This window comes from Gymnodraco acuticeps, unplaced genomic scaffold (genome assembly GCF_902827175.1).
Source record: "Gymnodraco acuticeps unplaced genomic scaffold, fGymAcu1.1, whole genome shotgun sequence".
Classification (NCBI taxonomy): Eukaryota; Metazoa; Chordata; class Actinopteri; order Perciformes; family Bathydraconidae; genus Gymnodraco; species Gymnodraco acuticeps.
This window is the reverse complement of record NW_022992284.1, coordinates 1,456,973-1,472,169: the sequence shown is the minus strand read 5'-3', so window position 1 is coordinate 1,472,169 and position 15,197 is coordinate 1,456,973. Positions and strand designations below refer to the sequence as shown.

Here is a 15,197-nt window from a genome sequence, read left to right as displayed (position 1 = left end):
AAAGCCTTGAACAAAAAAAACTATCAAGTTAGGAGCACAACAAAGTCAAAGCATAATCTTCCAAAATTAAAAGAGTTGGTTCATAAGGACAACACAGGTATTGTAGGGTGCTTTGAATAATTATAAGAAAATAAACATGTGGTGGAGGGACTGTGTTTTTGGAGAACAAAAAAGTATGTTAGAAGATTGAGTTACTGAGGGTGAGGAGAGTAAAAACCATGATAACAGTTATGGGCTGTTGACACAAGGTTCAGTTTCCACGTCTGGAGTTATTATGTCGAGCTTATGCCGTCAAATTCAACACGGGCAACTGTATCAGTTGTCAAAGGACAATAAACTGTGGTTTACTTGGATTGAATGTTTGGGTCTTCTGAATTTTTTATTTAGAAACGCTGACATTTTTGGAAAAATGAAATAGTCGTGCAACTAAAACCGTATGTGATATTGCTGAAATATTTTTTAACAAAGCACAAAAGAACATGCTCCAAGGTGCAGCTGAAGAAACAAACACTTGGCAGAAGAGATTAAGCATTCGGTAGAAGGGTCTTATCTTGTATAATTTTTTGTCACAGCTTACCTTTTATGAGTATTGCTATTCCTGTAGAACTCCTGAAGACAAACAATTAAGCCCCCACTTGGGGATCCAACAGCAATATTAAGGTATTGGGTTTAAATTGAAGCCACCAATGAATGCTAATGAACTTGTCAGCACTGGATCGAAGTCCATCACACAAAGAGCTAAGGATGTGACTTTGACACATTCTCGTACTCAAAATAAGTGGGTTTAATGACAAAAGAGAGGTGACGAATGAAGAGGGGATCTGGGAAAATTCCAATTCCATTTAATTCAAATTCATAGACTGGCTGGTTTCTCCTTGTGTAATAGAAACATGATTAATCAATGAATACTCAATACAGCCCAAAAGAGGGGGGGGAAGCTATAAAACATGTATACAGTAACTATCTCCAAATACATCTTCAAGGACACACAAATCCTATATACTGGGTTTTTATCAGGTTTGAAATTGACCTTATTACTGTAAAGTTGTAATCTAAAAATGTCAGTCCTGGTTGATTTGGCTAAATCCATTTTATAATAAAAAAAAATAAATAGTTTTGTCGGTTAAACAATTCAGTTGTAAAGCATGAACATTAAATATTTCCATCTGCATTAGCAGTTACGTAACTCGGCCCTTTTACAGTGAAAAGAGAGCGAGCCATCAATGAGATAAAAGCTGAATAACGCTCATGTCTGAGTTCTCAATCCAGTGCAGAAATGGCATTATCTGGCACTAACCATAAAAATAACATAAAAAGTACAAAATTATGAATTTATATCAACATGGGTAATGCAGGGATAATTCCAAGTAAAATTGTTCCAAAAATAGGATTACGTTTCACTATTTTATCTCACAGTTGGCTCCAAACTCCACATGTGTTGTGCCACAGCAACCCCTGATTACAAGTTTGGGGAAAATAGGACAGCTGGTGTCGGGTCATAGTTGTATCATCACATACATTGGTGTAGGGGTAGAGGAAAACAACACACACCAGTTGGAATTGGTATAATTATAAAGGGTTTATTTTAAATAGCCGGGTAAACAAAATGGCAGGCATGCAGCCTGGAACAAACAAAAAGGCCAAAAGGGCACAGGTTGATAAATAACCAACAAAAGGAGGACTCTAAAAAAGGAGTCTAATCGCATACAGGGAAAATAAATACTCAGACACTAATTAAAGAACGAAACAAAACCTCACTTTAAAAGTGGTACAACTAACAAAGGAAGGCTGTAAGAAAACACAGCTAAGGTAGAGGACAACAGTCAAATAATACTAAACTAATCTAAGCACATCTAATCACAACAATACTGACAAACACAGACCATACCAGTTAACCACTGTTAACAGCTTTGCACACACACTAGCAACTAGCGAGAGGCATCCGCTCACACAGCAGAGCCTCCAGAGTGATGATTGTCCCCAGGCTTTGTAGTCATCTCAAGCAGGTGTGCGCCGGCTGTGCGCTGCGATTGGAGTGCGTCGGCCCGGCGTGCTCCAATCACAATCTTCAGGGGGCGGACCAGGAGATGGCAGCCAATCACTTCAGGGCAATCGCACAGCTCATTTACATACAACACAGATTAGCACAGTAAAGACGACCCGGAAGGCAGCAGCCGTAACACTGATCAATGAATGGATGCTTCACATTAGATAAAAGCTGTCTGTAATGGCTAACCAGCCACCTTCCCTAGAGCCATACTGTTCAGTGAGAGCCACAAGGCTTAATCACCACCCCTCACCCTTAGCTTGAAGGGTAAGAAGGGCTGACATCCAACTGAAGAAGCTGTGTGGTACCGTAGATAAGGCTTCCTGTGTTCTCCTTATTGATTCCACACTGAAGAAATCCTTGTCTGACTTAATCAGAGTAGACAGTTCAGTGTTTTCCATGGATCGCTTTGTACACATTCTGGCACGTTATCAGCAAGTTCTGACAACGTTTGCTAATATAATACGAGTTATAGCGTGCATAGGGAAATATAGTCTACATTTTCAAATGTCTTTTCTTTGGCCTCTTAATAAACATGCTGTCTGGCAACTATCCATACACACAGAAACGTCTGTGTTTGGGTCCCCCTCTGGCATTATGGAAATTGCCAACCTCACATATCCATTCCTGTTGGCCATGTGATATCTTATCTGAACAGGATTAAATTAATGTATCTCAACTGTTATCCATGTTGTCTACAGTATAAAACAGTAGTTCATTTTTCTTGTCAAAATAACATAATAATAATAATAATGAATGAATGAATAATATCCATTCTAGGAAATCCCTATCAAGTTGATCATCAACTTTTGTACAATATCATCCCATTTCCTCCTCCCCTTTTCCTCCTATTTTTCCTCCTCGCTCATTGCCTGTTGTCAGCATCAGGTAACCAGGCCTAATATGCTTTAATAGCATATGGTTGCTATGCTGTTGTTTCTGTATCCTTCCTTTATGTCCTCATCTGTCAGTAATCACTCCCCAAACTCTCCCTCCTATACCTCTATCTCTACCCTGCTATGTTCTTCCTCAGGTAATAAGTTCTCCTACTGCCATGCCTCCATGCTGGTTGCTGGGGTCTGGTGCTACGCTGGAGTGTTTGCTGTCGGTCCCCTGTCAGGCTGGGGAGAATACGGGCCCGAGCCTTACGGTACAGCATGCTGCATCAACTGGGAAGCTCCAGGCAGAAGCTTTGCAGCTATGAGCTACATCATATGCCTTTTCTTCTTCTGCTACATTGTGCCCAGCACTGTCATTTTCCTATCCTACACATTCATACTAATGACCGTCCGGGGCTCCCGCCAGGCTGTGCAACAGCACATGCCCCCGCAGAATAAGATCAGCAATGCACAAACACTTATAATCAAGGTAAGTACAATTTCCAACATACTTCAACTTATGTAAATACATATCCACTAGGGGTGTAACGGTTCACAAACATTTCGGTTCGGTACGTACCTCGGTTTTTAGGTCACGGTTCGGTACGTTTTCGGTACAGCAGAAAGGGCAGATCTGCTGGCACTAACAATGTCTCCTGCTGTGGAGAACACCCTCTCGCTAGGGACAGAAGTAGCAGATACAGCCAGGTAGCGCTTTGCTAACATGGCAATGAACTTTTTGCGAGTGGTAGAGGCTTACAGTAAAACATTTGCTAGTGGGAGTTGGGTTTGCACTTCAGTCATTTTTATTTTGGTACCGGTGATATTCACATTCGGGTTATGCCTTTTCAAATGAGTGTGCAAGTTTGAAGTATTGCTAGCCGCGTAATCAATTTTAGTTGACAACACAAAGCCGACAAACAGCTTTGGTTCAGTCCACCTGTCTTTGTCCATCATCCTTGTACGTAACTGCGAAACCAAAATGTTCCCAAACCGGAGACTTCAGTGATGCTGGAAGATTTTCGAGCTCAATCTTATCTGCGTTTGCCATTTCGACAGTTCCCCAAACTACTGACTAAATTTGAACACATCCCTGTGACCAGGGCCCTCATGTATAACGCCGTGCGTAGGATTCATGTGGGAAGGTGGCTTACGTAGTAGAAATCCGAAAAATAGGTACATACATTTCCCGACATTTTCCGATTCACCGAACATTGCGTACCGGCGAGGAAAGTGCGTACGGCACTTCCTACGCCGGTTTCCTTTTATAAATCACAATCGACTCGAAATGCGGTGCAGCTTTTGCGGGCTTCACGTAACGCCCATATTTGCCTATAAATAGTCAAAGAAACGCCCATTCATTCATTCTGACTGACTTTATGAAGAAGATCGCAGGAAATGACGACAGAACAGCTAAAAAAGACATCTCACACCGTGTCAGATTTTGGTTATTTTGGGGAGGTCGAGATAAATCATATTGTTTGGTGGATGCAGTTTGAACCAGAGTAGCAGCATGGAGGTCGTATCGTCACCAAAATAAATAATTAAGTGGTCCGAAAAAGGTTAATGACAAAAAAAACACACATAGCCTTCCTCAGGCAGTGTGTTTGTACCGGGGACAGGAGACACCCCCTTGATGAGAAACTGTAAGAAATTATCGGAGAATCCCTCCGGAGTGGAGTCATGACGACTGGATCTGAATAATTTTTTGTATTTGGTGGTTTGTGTCCCAGCTGTCGATCAACTGTGCGCAGCCTCTCCACTGCAGCAACTCTATATCCACCAGTTAAAGGAAATACAACTAATGTGTTGTGTTATATTAGCTGTACAATTTACCACATATGGTGTTCTTAGTTTCCATACCTCCTGTGTTTTACGAGCGATTAAACATGATAGTATATAAAACCATGCTCGTATCTACAACCTATAGAAATGCAAAACGGCGTCAGTTTAGACGTAATTCTGTCCTCCTGCTTACCGCATCATTTATGAGAAAACATTTCATAACATTAACACAACATATTCGAGGTGGTTTTAAATAACATATCCGTATTTATTTATTTCTCCAAGTTATGTTTTTGTGTGCACTGAGGAGTCTCAAACAGGCGTTTGTTTAATTAAGATTGCTTCAATCAATGTTTGAAAATGAATTCTTCATATATGATAAATGAGAGGTAACATTTTATTTATGGTATTATTTCCACATATTTCTCTCCATTCTTCCTTCTGCCAACGGTGTCGCAGTTTCTCGTCTCTCCCGTTTTTGTGCTTAGTGGTACGCATGGGTTAGAGTTTGCGTGGAGGACTGCACATTTTCTCGTCAAGTTAGTATTTTATAAATCACAAACATTGCATATCCCTTTATAAATGAGGCCCCAGCTCTCACAGTATGCCTCTCGTCCAATGAAATGACTTGGTCGCTCTATGACGCTTTGAACCGAATTTGAGCAAATTACACTGAACGCTGAGACGCAGCACCTGAGATTACTTCCAAAAAGTTTTTCACGTTCTCAATGTTTTACGTTTAACGTTACATTCGTTCGGTACACTTCGGTACACACGTGTACCGACCCGAAGGGCCCATACCGAATATTTTCGGTACGAATATGTATACCGTTACACCCCTAATATCCACATGACCCATTTATGTTGTTTATTGTGTCTCTTTTCAGCTCTCAGTGGCCGTTTGCATCGGTTTCCTGACAGCATGGAGTCCATATGCCATTGTGGCCATGTGGGCTGCATTCGGTGACGCACTCGAGGTTCCAGCCATTGCTTTCGCTTGGGCAGCTATCTTCGCCAAGTCCTCAACTCTTTACAACCCTATTGTTTATCTGGTCTTCAAGCCCAACTTCCGCAGGTCCCTTTGTCGAGATGTGGCGCTGTGCAGAAGCACACTCTGTGGATGTCAGCACAGCTCCCCATCAATGGGAACGTGCAGTCAATTCAATCACAAAGAAGAATGCAACTCCACACAGTTCTCCAATGGACTACCAGAGAACCACGGGACCACCTGCAGACACTGTGCGTGCCCTGAAGCAGTCACTGGTGCCAGAGAAAACTTAACAGAATACATCCCCCAGCAGACTTTCAGGATACTTAAAAGATCAATACATAGTGAGGTGGCAGAGAGTCAGCTTTCCATTGACATGCAGAGTGACTTCCTTTAGAGAAACAAAGCAACATAGCAAAAAAGCTGAAAAAAAGACAGCAAGAATGAAGGTTGAAAGACACTAACTGCAGCAAGGAAAAAGTGAGGGCAAATAACAACATAACAATTGATGGAAGCAAAAAACATTATGATTTATAAATGCCAAAGTCTGAAAACAAAGGACTTTGACTTGAAAATGTCAATTCAGTCTAATCAGCTTTGTCCATGTCAGAAGGCATGACTGAATAATAAACGCAGAATAATTGGGCGAAGGACTTAAAATAACTAAATCTTAAACGCTCAATAAACGCTATTTTCTTCAATATACTCTACGTTACAAAAGATAGGAAAGAAAAAACTGCTTAAGGATCCATTATCGATTATACAAAATGTAGTTTCTGAAGACAATCATCTGATATAAGCTATCTGTAAATACTTTGAATGATTACCAATACAAAGTCCGACAGGGCAAGAAATTAGCAGTTCAATGATCAGACTGTCAACAAGCCAACAATTTACCCAGATTATCTGAGTCACTTTTGTGAAACTTAAAGTTCAAGTGTGATTTAAGTTAAAATCCTTATTTGCAAAAGAAAAACTGTGTGTTCGCACAATTACTGCAAATATCGCAGGTCAATTTGCAAGGAGGAAAGCGTAAACTGTGATGATGCTTCGTAGCAAACCTGGGCCTTTGTTCAAAACTGGGTTGAGTTCAACTCTACAAAGTAGTCACTCTTAGTAAAGCAAGTGTGTATGTATCTGTGTGTATGAAGGTGGTTTATTATATTGTGTGTGTGCATATGTATATGTGTTTGTGTGAGTGTATTTTTATAATGTGCCTCTGAGGGTGTGGGTTCATCTCCTGAGAGAAGAAAATAACTCCTTTGACTCTGAGGCTGAAAACAATAACACAAAAGAACACTCAAATGGGCATATTAAACATGTTCCACAAGCCATTACAACAAAGACAGATACTACATTTAGGGCCATGCAAGGATATGGGCCACTTGCCTTTAGTGTTCAGTGTTATGTTGTCTCATGGAAAGGGGGGCTGGTTGTTCCATAAAAAGGATTTTTAACAAGAGAAACTAAACTATACTTCTGCACCTTTCAACAGTATTCCAATAAAAAAATGCTCAGCGCGCAGAGTTAATCTTAACAGCAGGGTTTGATCAACGAGCGATTTTGTTCTTTTTCCCTGGCAGTGTACGTCATCAAATGGAAGAACAAAAAGACCTGCCATGGAAAGGATTAATTAGATCTGCTGGGGTGCATGTAGCTAGTATCGACGGCCGTGACTTTCATACCATGTCTTTCTTAACTGATTGGATAACTGCAGGAATTACAGTTTTTACAGAATACCTGAGTATAAAAGCAGCTCTCATTGCGTTTATTTTTTCTGTTATGAAATAATAATTGGCTTTGAATCTTTTTTATAGATAACAATGGGCTCAGAGCATTGACGCGAAAAGCTTTAGAAAAACAAAAGTCGATCCTTTTTTGTTTTAATATGTACAAAACACTCTATATTAACAAGTTCATATCATGTTGAGATAGAAGAAAGAAAATATTTCTGCTGTGATACATTTCTTGTCTCATTCTTACATTTCTGTGCACTTTTCCATCTGTGAACTCATGGATTTATTACTCAAACCAGCCTTGCTAGATATTATTTCAATGCCGTATATCAAGGAATTCTGCAATATTGAACAATTCTACCAAACCCTAGACATTGTATCTGTTCAATGACCAAATAAGTAATTTCAAGATAGCTGGTAAAGTTATAGAAAGATAATTATTATAGCAAATCAATAATGGTTAAGGTATATATAGATTGAGGCAAAGTAAACAATAAGATAAGCTTATGTTATGGGTAGTAAACAATAAAAAAACATGCACACTATCTCCAGCCTTGGCACTGGACATGAAGATTTATTTTTGTTCATTGTCTTATCAAACAAATCATATGCTGTGCAAGCTCTAGCATAGGCAATATAAGTTATAGAGTCAGGAAGATACACACAATATTAGTTTTCATTCTATGTAACTAACAACTACTGTCTATTGCAGCGGTTCTCAAACTGTGGTCCGCGGAATAGGGCACTGCAGGTGGTCCGTGGAAAAAAGCTAAATAAAATCCACTTTTTATTATCAAGGATTTTCGCGGACCACCTCATATGCAAACTGTAAAAATGAGTACATATATAAACGTAGTGTTAAAACGCAGATATTTGTTATTGTTAATTATGGACAACTCTTCATTTCACCACTGGTTACCCATGGTTACGTGTGCATGTGCAAAACCACAAACATGGATTGGTGGCTAGCATCAGGATCTCTGAAGAGAAAAGAGGCTAAGGTTACTGTTAATGAAGATAATGAGAGTGAGTCGGAGTCGGAGGCATCTACAAGGCAGATTCCGCGGGAAAAAACAAAGAAAGGGAAGATTAAGAGAAAATACAATGAGAACTACATGGAACTGGGATTTACCTACACAGGCACTGAAGATGAGCCTTTGCCAGTATGCGTTCTGTACTAAGAGACACTGGCTAACGAGAGCCTAAAACCAGCTAATCTTCTAATCTGGCTTGTAGATGACTCCGACTCATTATCTTTATTAATGGTAACGTTAGCCTCTTTTCTCTTCAGAGAACCTGATGCTAGCCACCGATCCATGTTTGTGGTTTTGCACGCGCACACGTAACCATGGGTAACTAGTGGTGAAATGTAGTGTTGTCCATAATTAACAATAACAAATATCTGCGTTTTAACACGTTTATATATGTACTTATTTTTACGGTTTGCATATGTGGTCCGCGAAAATCCTTGATAATAAATAGTGGTCCGCATAAACAAAAAGTCTATTGTATACAAATGCATGGACGTACAGGGTATCAGCTTATTTCTATTTCTTACTATATAATCTCCAGGGTGAACACATAAGTGATAAATAGATTACTAACTGTGCACGGTACAATTCTTTCCCAGGATTGTACTTACTACTCTGACCTGTGAAAGTTTCATGTTGGCTTTACAGGATTTAGGAGACAATGGTGTCAAAGCTGAAGGATCACTACAACCAAATGTAACAGTTTGGTTACACTCCAAACAGTTTGGTTACACTTACTGTCAAAGCCAAAATGTTGTTGTGCTCAATGGTATTTTTCTATCAATATGCAGGTAACCATTTTAGGAACATACATATCAAAGACTGTGCTTCACAGGCCTTGTTTGGCCTGCACTCTGGGGCAAACATAGTGGAACAAACCAGGAAACATAACTGTGAAAATCTAAAACTGATGTCTCTTTTTTCTATTCTGTTCTCGAGTACAAACACTTTAAGTACCTCAGTGTATATTCTGATTCACTAACCATTCCCACCTTTGTCATCTCCACTGGTTTTACTCTTATGAAACAATGTGCATATCAGATGTCAGGGATTTCATGTAGATATCCGTTTACATGTATGTATAAAATATGTGTATGTACAGATTGAATTAATATATTATTATTGAATTAATATATTATCATGAATACAAGCCTAAATGTTTGAATACGGGATAAAGAAATCCCTTGCAGTGTTTTGAAATTGGGGCCCATCGATTCTTCCATCAGCTATACCGGCTTATCTTTGAGAAGGCTGCGAGGGCTGCATGGGGAGTTTTATTTTTCTGTTATTTCAGCTTCGGACTGACTTTAAAGCATTTCCATAAATCTTTCTTATTATAAAGATTTAGTGCAAAACAGCTTCCAGGTGTGTGAGATCTAATTCCTTTAGCTCCTGCTGATAACAGGTTAGCCTATATTATAGCTTATATAACACAGCCATAATGGCCATTGTATTTGACCACTATCAGTTAAGCTCTTTTTCACCACCATGGCGTGTTGGGACACATTGATCCAAGTGGGAATTATATTCTGTTATTTATATATTACATTACATGTCATTTGTTGGACGCTTTTATCCAAAGCGACTTACTGTGGACAATCCCCACAGGAGCAATTTGGGGTGAAGTGACACAACGACATGCTGACTGCAGTGGGACTCGAACTTGCTATCCCCTGATTCGAAGTCCAGCACACTGTCCACTGAGCTACAGCCTCCCCATATATATGTACAACGGAGCTATTACATATATACTGTATATTGGTATACATTGTATATGCCTCTACGAAGGTGACTGTATCTACCTCCCAAATAATCATGGAATGTATTTGTGGCTCTCTGAATTTGAATTAGAGATATGCAGAACTTAATATGCTTAACACTTTATTTTGAGAAATCCAAGTACAAGAAGTGTTTGATGTGATTACAGCCACTTGGATGAGTAGTTTACTGCAAGCATGCATAATTACAGAGAAATTAAAGTGCTGATATGTTGGAATTGTGCATGAAACGGCTTTAGCTGGATGCAATTATCATCATCACAAAGAAATCCTTGTTGTGCATGACACTGTTATAATAACAACAAGGATTTATTTTAAAAAATAAACATGTTTATCGGAGCTCTCTTTACTTTGTTAATCTACCATGGCAAGGAGCGTCCTTGAAACAAGACTTACATCATGAGACTGCATCAGCAGGAATATTATGTAGGAAGTGTTTATAATGCACTTCTTGAATTCTCCAAGCCTCCGCTGGGTCTGAACGATGTGATATCCTATACTTACTCTCTATATGTCTGTGCTAATCCGCTGTAAATAAAGCTGAATGCGATCAGGAGGATGCCACAAGAATCTGAATCAGCCAACTGCAGCTGGAGAACAAAGTCTTTGTAGGAATCCCCTATTTCCCCTTTGTCTTCTTCAAAGCAAACACTGTCCTCAGAGATTAGCATTTCAGACTGTACTGTATTACGCTGGTATATACTGTATTCATGCAAATAGATAGATGGCAGAGGTTTTGCAGCCACCTGGTTTCTAGGTCACAAACAAGGCTGAATGTGATGTGCTGTACCTACTGTATGTGTATGATGATATATTGAAAATAATGGATCAATATAGATTTTGAAATATTATCATAACATTATAATGATTGACATTATTACTGTTGTCAGTGACGTTTCAGATGCATTGTGAAAAATGTTTACATATTTTGTCTAAAATATATTGAGGATTGTATAAAAAATATTTTGTTCTGGAAAAAAATAGAACGATAAATAAATATAACTCATGAATCCATGAATGAGAATACAGCTCACTTTGTTTTCCCTTTTGTTTGCAAACTTCGATGCAGATAGTGGGTAGCTAAATGTCGGAGTGTGCAGTGCATCGTGTGTATTTCTGTGTGTGTGTGTGTGTGTGTGTGTGTGTGTGTGTGTGTGTGTGTGTGTGTGTGTGTGTTACACTTGGGGCAGGGGATTACATTTATTCAACCAATGTGTTGGATTTAACCGTTTTTGGGATTATTTGTCCTAATCATATTATGTTTTTAGAAGATCCCAATTTGTATCCCTTCAAGGGTTTTCTCCCAACTTGATAAAAGTTGTTCTATTTTCATTTTGAATGATAAGCAACGAGCGCACACTCATTAAACATTCATGAAAAAGCTCAATATTGCTGGGGATCGGCTCTTCCCAACCAATCCCACTTCTATCTGGACAGTGATATTCAAAGGCTGATTGAGTGGGTTAAGAATCATTTGAACCTTTCAGCTTGCATCTCAGTGAGGATAGAGTCTCAGATGGCCCTATATATTCTCTATCCACTTCTGATCTAGCTCTTACTTTTGTGCGTGCACAAGATGGAAGGCTGACAGACAGGGCGGCAATCCAATCCGGCTAAACGGATTGGTTGTACTTTTTACAGTATTACGGCTTCCACAGATGACATTTTTTTATGGATTTTTTGTCAAAGCACTTAAGATATTCATTGCTATCGGGATGTTAAGAGCATTCCATGGAATATAACAAAAAGTGTATCTCGAGCCGGTTTCTAAAACTTACCTACCCCACCTTTAAGGATTCATATATTGAAAGAGTTTTCCCTCTTTTCAGAGAAGGGACTTTGTGAGGAAAGTATACACCCCTTTTCTCAATAAACCACCAGATACGGTCAAATACCACAACAAAAGTATAATAATGTCCTCCTGTTTATACTTGGTATTAAGAGATCTCCCTAATTGACACGATGGGCTCGTAAGAACTCAGATGCTCGATTCCGTTGCTTTGTAATCTTCTTTATTGCAAAGAACTCAAAGCTTTTCAATGATGACTTCTAGGATCTACTAGAACTCTCCATAGAATCACTAGGTTCGACTAGGCAATGTAAAATAGGTCTCTGGCAAACAGGCATGGATGTGACGACCAGACAAGATGAACCAACACAATACAAAGGGAGAGAAGGACTATATATACACACATTAGGTAATGGGGCACAGGTGGACACAATCAGGGGCGGGAACAACAATCAGTCTAGCAGGTGCCACACGGACAGGAAGTGCAGACACCTGGAAAGAGAGAGTCATTAACATAATAAGACAGATAGACAAACACTAAAAACACAACAACTAACAGGATACTAGCGCTAAAACCTTACACTAATATGCTTTCATTAGGGAGGGAAATAGTCAAAGTTTCCTATTAAACAGTTTTTGTATTCCCTTGCAGTAGTATTTTTGGACTATTTTAACCTATTTAGGAATATAAGACTTTATAAATCTAACTTTAACAGCTGAATCCAAATTAGATTTTGATCAATTATTTAATGTGTTACTGTTTTATCATTAACAAGGCTGTTAGATGTTGTCCTCAATTACTCCATTGAACATGAGAGGTATATTTTACTGGACAGTATGAACAGGAGGAATGTTTATACCAAGCAAAACCTTTTTCAATCAATTTGAAAAAAGTCCTTTAAGTAGATTATGCCATGAAGGGGAGTGTGACTTGGGGTGGGGGTCAGTTTATCACAGTCAGCTGTTGTGGATGCCATGTGAGCAACACCCTCTTTCCACTCATCACAGATAGTCCCTCTTAACAGGCCTGGCTTTAGGGATTTCAGCTCTAATTGGTGACGTCACGTTCTTTTCCATCTCAAAAACAAGACTATTGATTTTAAATCATGTGCGTTTCCTATGGCTAGAGAAGCCAAATACCTGTAAATAAAGTTACTCGACAGCTTCTTTTACTATATACCTCACAACTATGTTCTGTGTGACATATTGAGTAAAAACGTTTACTCACAAATGTTTTCAGTTTAGTGCCAGGGTGGTTGAATTAATAATTCCCCATGAGGCTAAACCATAACAGGTTTTAGTGCAACAATATGACCTTAAACAAAAACGATTTATTTTGAATTCTTGAATCCTCAATTCAACATCATGTCTGAAAAAGTATCTGCATGGTTTCTGTTTTGTCACAACACCTTTTCTGTCACACCTGGCCAAGTGCATCAACCCTGCAGAATTGGGTGTAACACCATCTGCCTCAATGACTACGCTCTGTCTGATCTGCAGTAGAGCAGGATTTCAGGATGAGGATGCCTGTGGTTATTTGAGTTACACTGCAGCAGTGAAGCATTAGTTTATGTCACACATGATTAGTGTGATTGACATAAAACATTACTGGTCTGTCAACTTTGAAAATATGGTAATTATACAAGGGGCTTGATTTTGTAACCATTTAATGCCAGTTTTTAAAGGAAAACTCAAATTAAAACTGTGACCAAGCATACAATATGATTTATTATAACAAGAAATGATTGTAATTCTCAGAGGTATTTTACCTATCCGTTCATGCAACTAGTAATTGCTGCGACTATTATTTTGTATTTTAAAGTCAAAACCAGAATAGGGGATGTGGAGCATTTGCTACTTGTGACCATATTTCGTCTCCATTACATAGTACTACAGTACATATTTTAACAGGTTTTACATATCAACATACAGCGTGCAGGGATGTCAGAGCTGGTAGAAAATGGGGGGGTGGCTAATTAGGTCAGTTGCAAATGCGCATAAGAAAGCATGTGCCTCTTTTTAAGCTGCGATCCATTCCAGAAAGAGTGGCATGAAGTTGTGTAGGAATCCATAAGCAGGAACCAAGATTCATTTCACAACCCTGGGTACTAATGAAAGCTTTAGCGCAAGTTCAATAAGGAAGACCTAACACGAGTCACTTACACGTCACTCTATGGCTCCCTTCCCCCCTCATTAAATACGAGGGCGTCACCCCTCAGCAGCCAATCGCTGCACATGCTAAATTCCTTAAATGCCTGCTCTTCCTCCCTGTCAGTTGTCATTGCAGATGATCACACGCAACCCGCCTCCACCCCTCTCGCCTCCTGTCTCCTTCAGGACAAAGCTAAACCTTCCTCCTTCAGACCAGTCTCACCTACTCATCACCACCACCAGTGTCTAGACCCCGGGGATTTCATCGGAGCGGTTCTTTCCCTCCTGAATGATTATCCTGCAAACCGGGGCCTAATCGCCAAATACCATTACATTCTCCTGTTGTATTATCATGGCAATCATTTCATTCATATGACGTGTAAACAATAAATATGTAATTCTTACATCACGTCTCTCCGGTTTGAACTAGTGGTTTCAGAGATACAGCTATTTCTTATCATACTACATTTAGTTAATCTTGGCATACAGGACTATTGTTTTCTTCATGAATATAACAATATACATAGCAGAAACAGTATTCTAATAGGCCGGAAGACTAAATAAAGTATGATAGGATGAAAACTGCGAAAATTTCCGCAAAAGCTGTTTAACCAGTTTTTTAAAAATCTTATTCATGACAAAGATAGTTAAATATTGACTTGAGACTGTTTTGTGTGTCCGTGAATAAGAGAATCTGGTTAAGAAAATAAGGTTAGCAGGGTTCCTATCTCCCATATTTGAATGTGCAAACCACCAACCAAGAGAAATAGTGTAATTTGATTATTTGTCTGGCAGAAGAGTAATGAATTAGATCAGGCTGAAATTAAATATGCAACCATATTACTAAACAACACAACAACTATTTCCAGAATGCAAAAGAAAGAAAAAGCTGCAACTGCTGGATCTTCAATGAAAATGCACTTTTAAAAAAAAGTTAAAACCAAGCGGCTGACAAAGGAAGCCTCTGTTTTGTGGCAAAAACTGCAGTTCAAACCGGAGAGACGTGATGTAAGA

At 39.2% G+C, this 15,197-nt stretch overlaps 1 protein-coding gene across 1 annotated transcript in view; it reads left to right on the top strand.

Annotated features, from left to right (window-relative positions):
* The window catches only part of opn7b (opsin 7, group member b), a 94,376-nt gene extending 86,088 nt beyond the window's left edge, over positions 1-8,288 (top strand). Inside the window, exons 5-6 of the mRNA XM_034207448.1 lie at positions 3,081-3,415; positions 5,598-8,288. Of these exons, the coding sequence (XP_034063339.1) occupies positions 3,081-3,415; positions 5,598-6,095 (833 nt within the window). The 3' untranslated portion in view covers positions 6,096-8,288. The remainder of the gene's footprint in view (positions 1-3,080; positions 3,416-5,597) is intronic.
* The last annotated feature ends 6,909 nt before the right edge of the window (positions 8,289-15,197 follow it).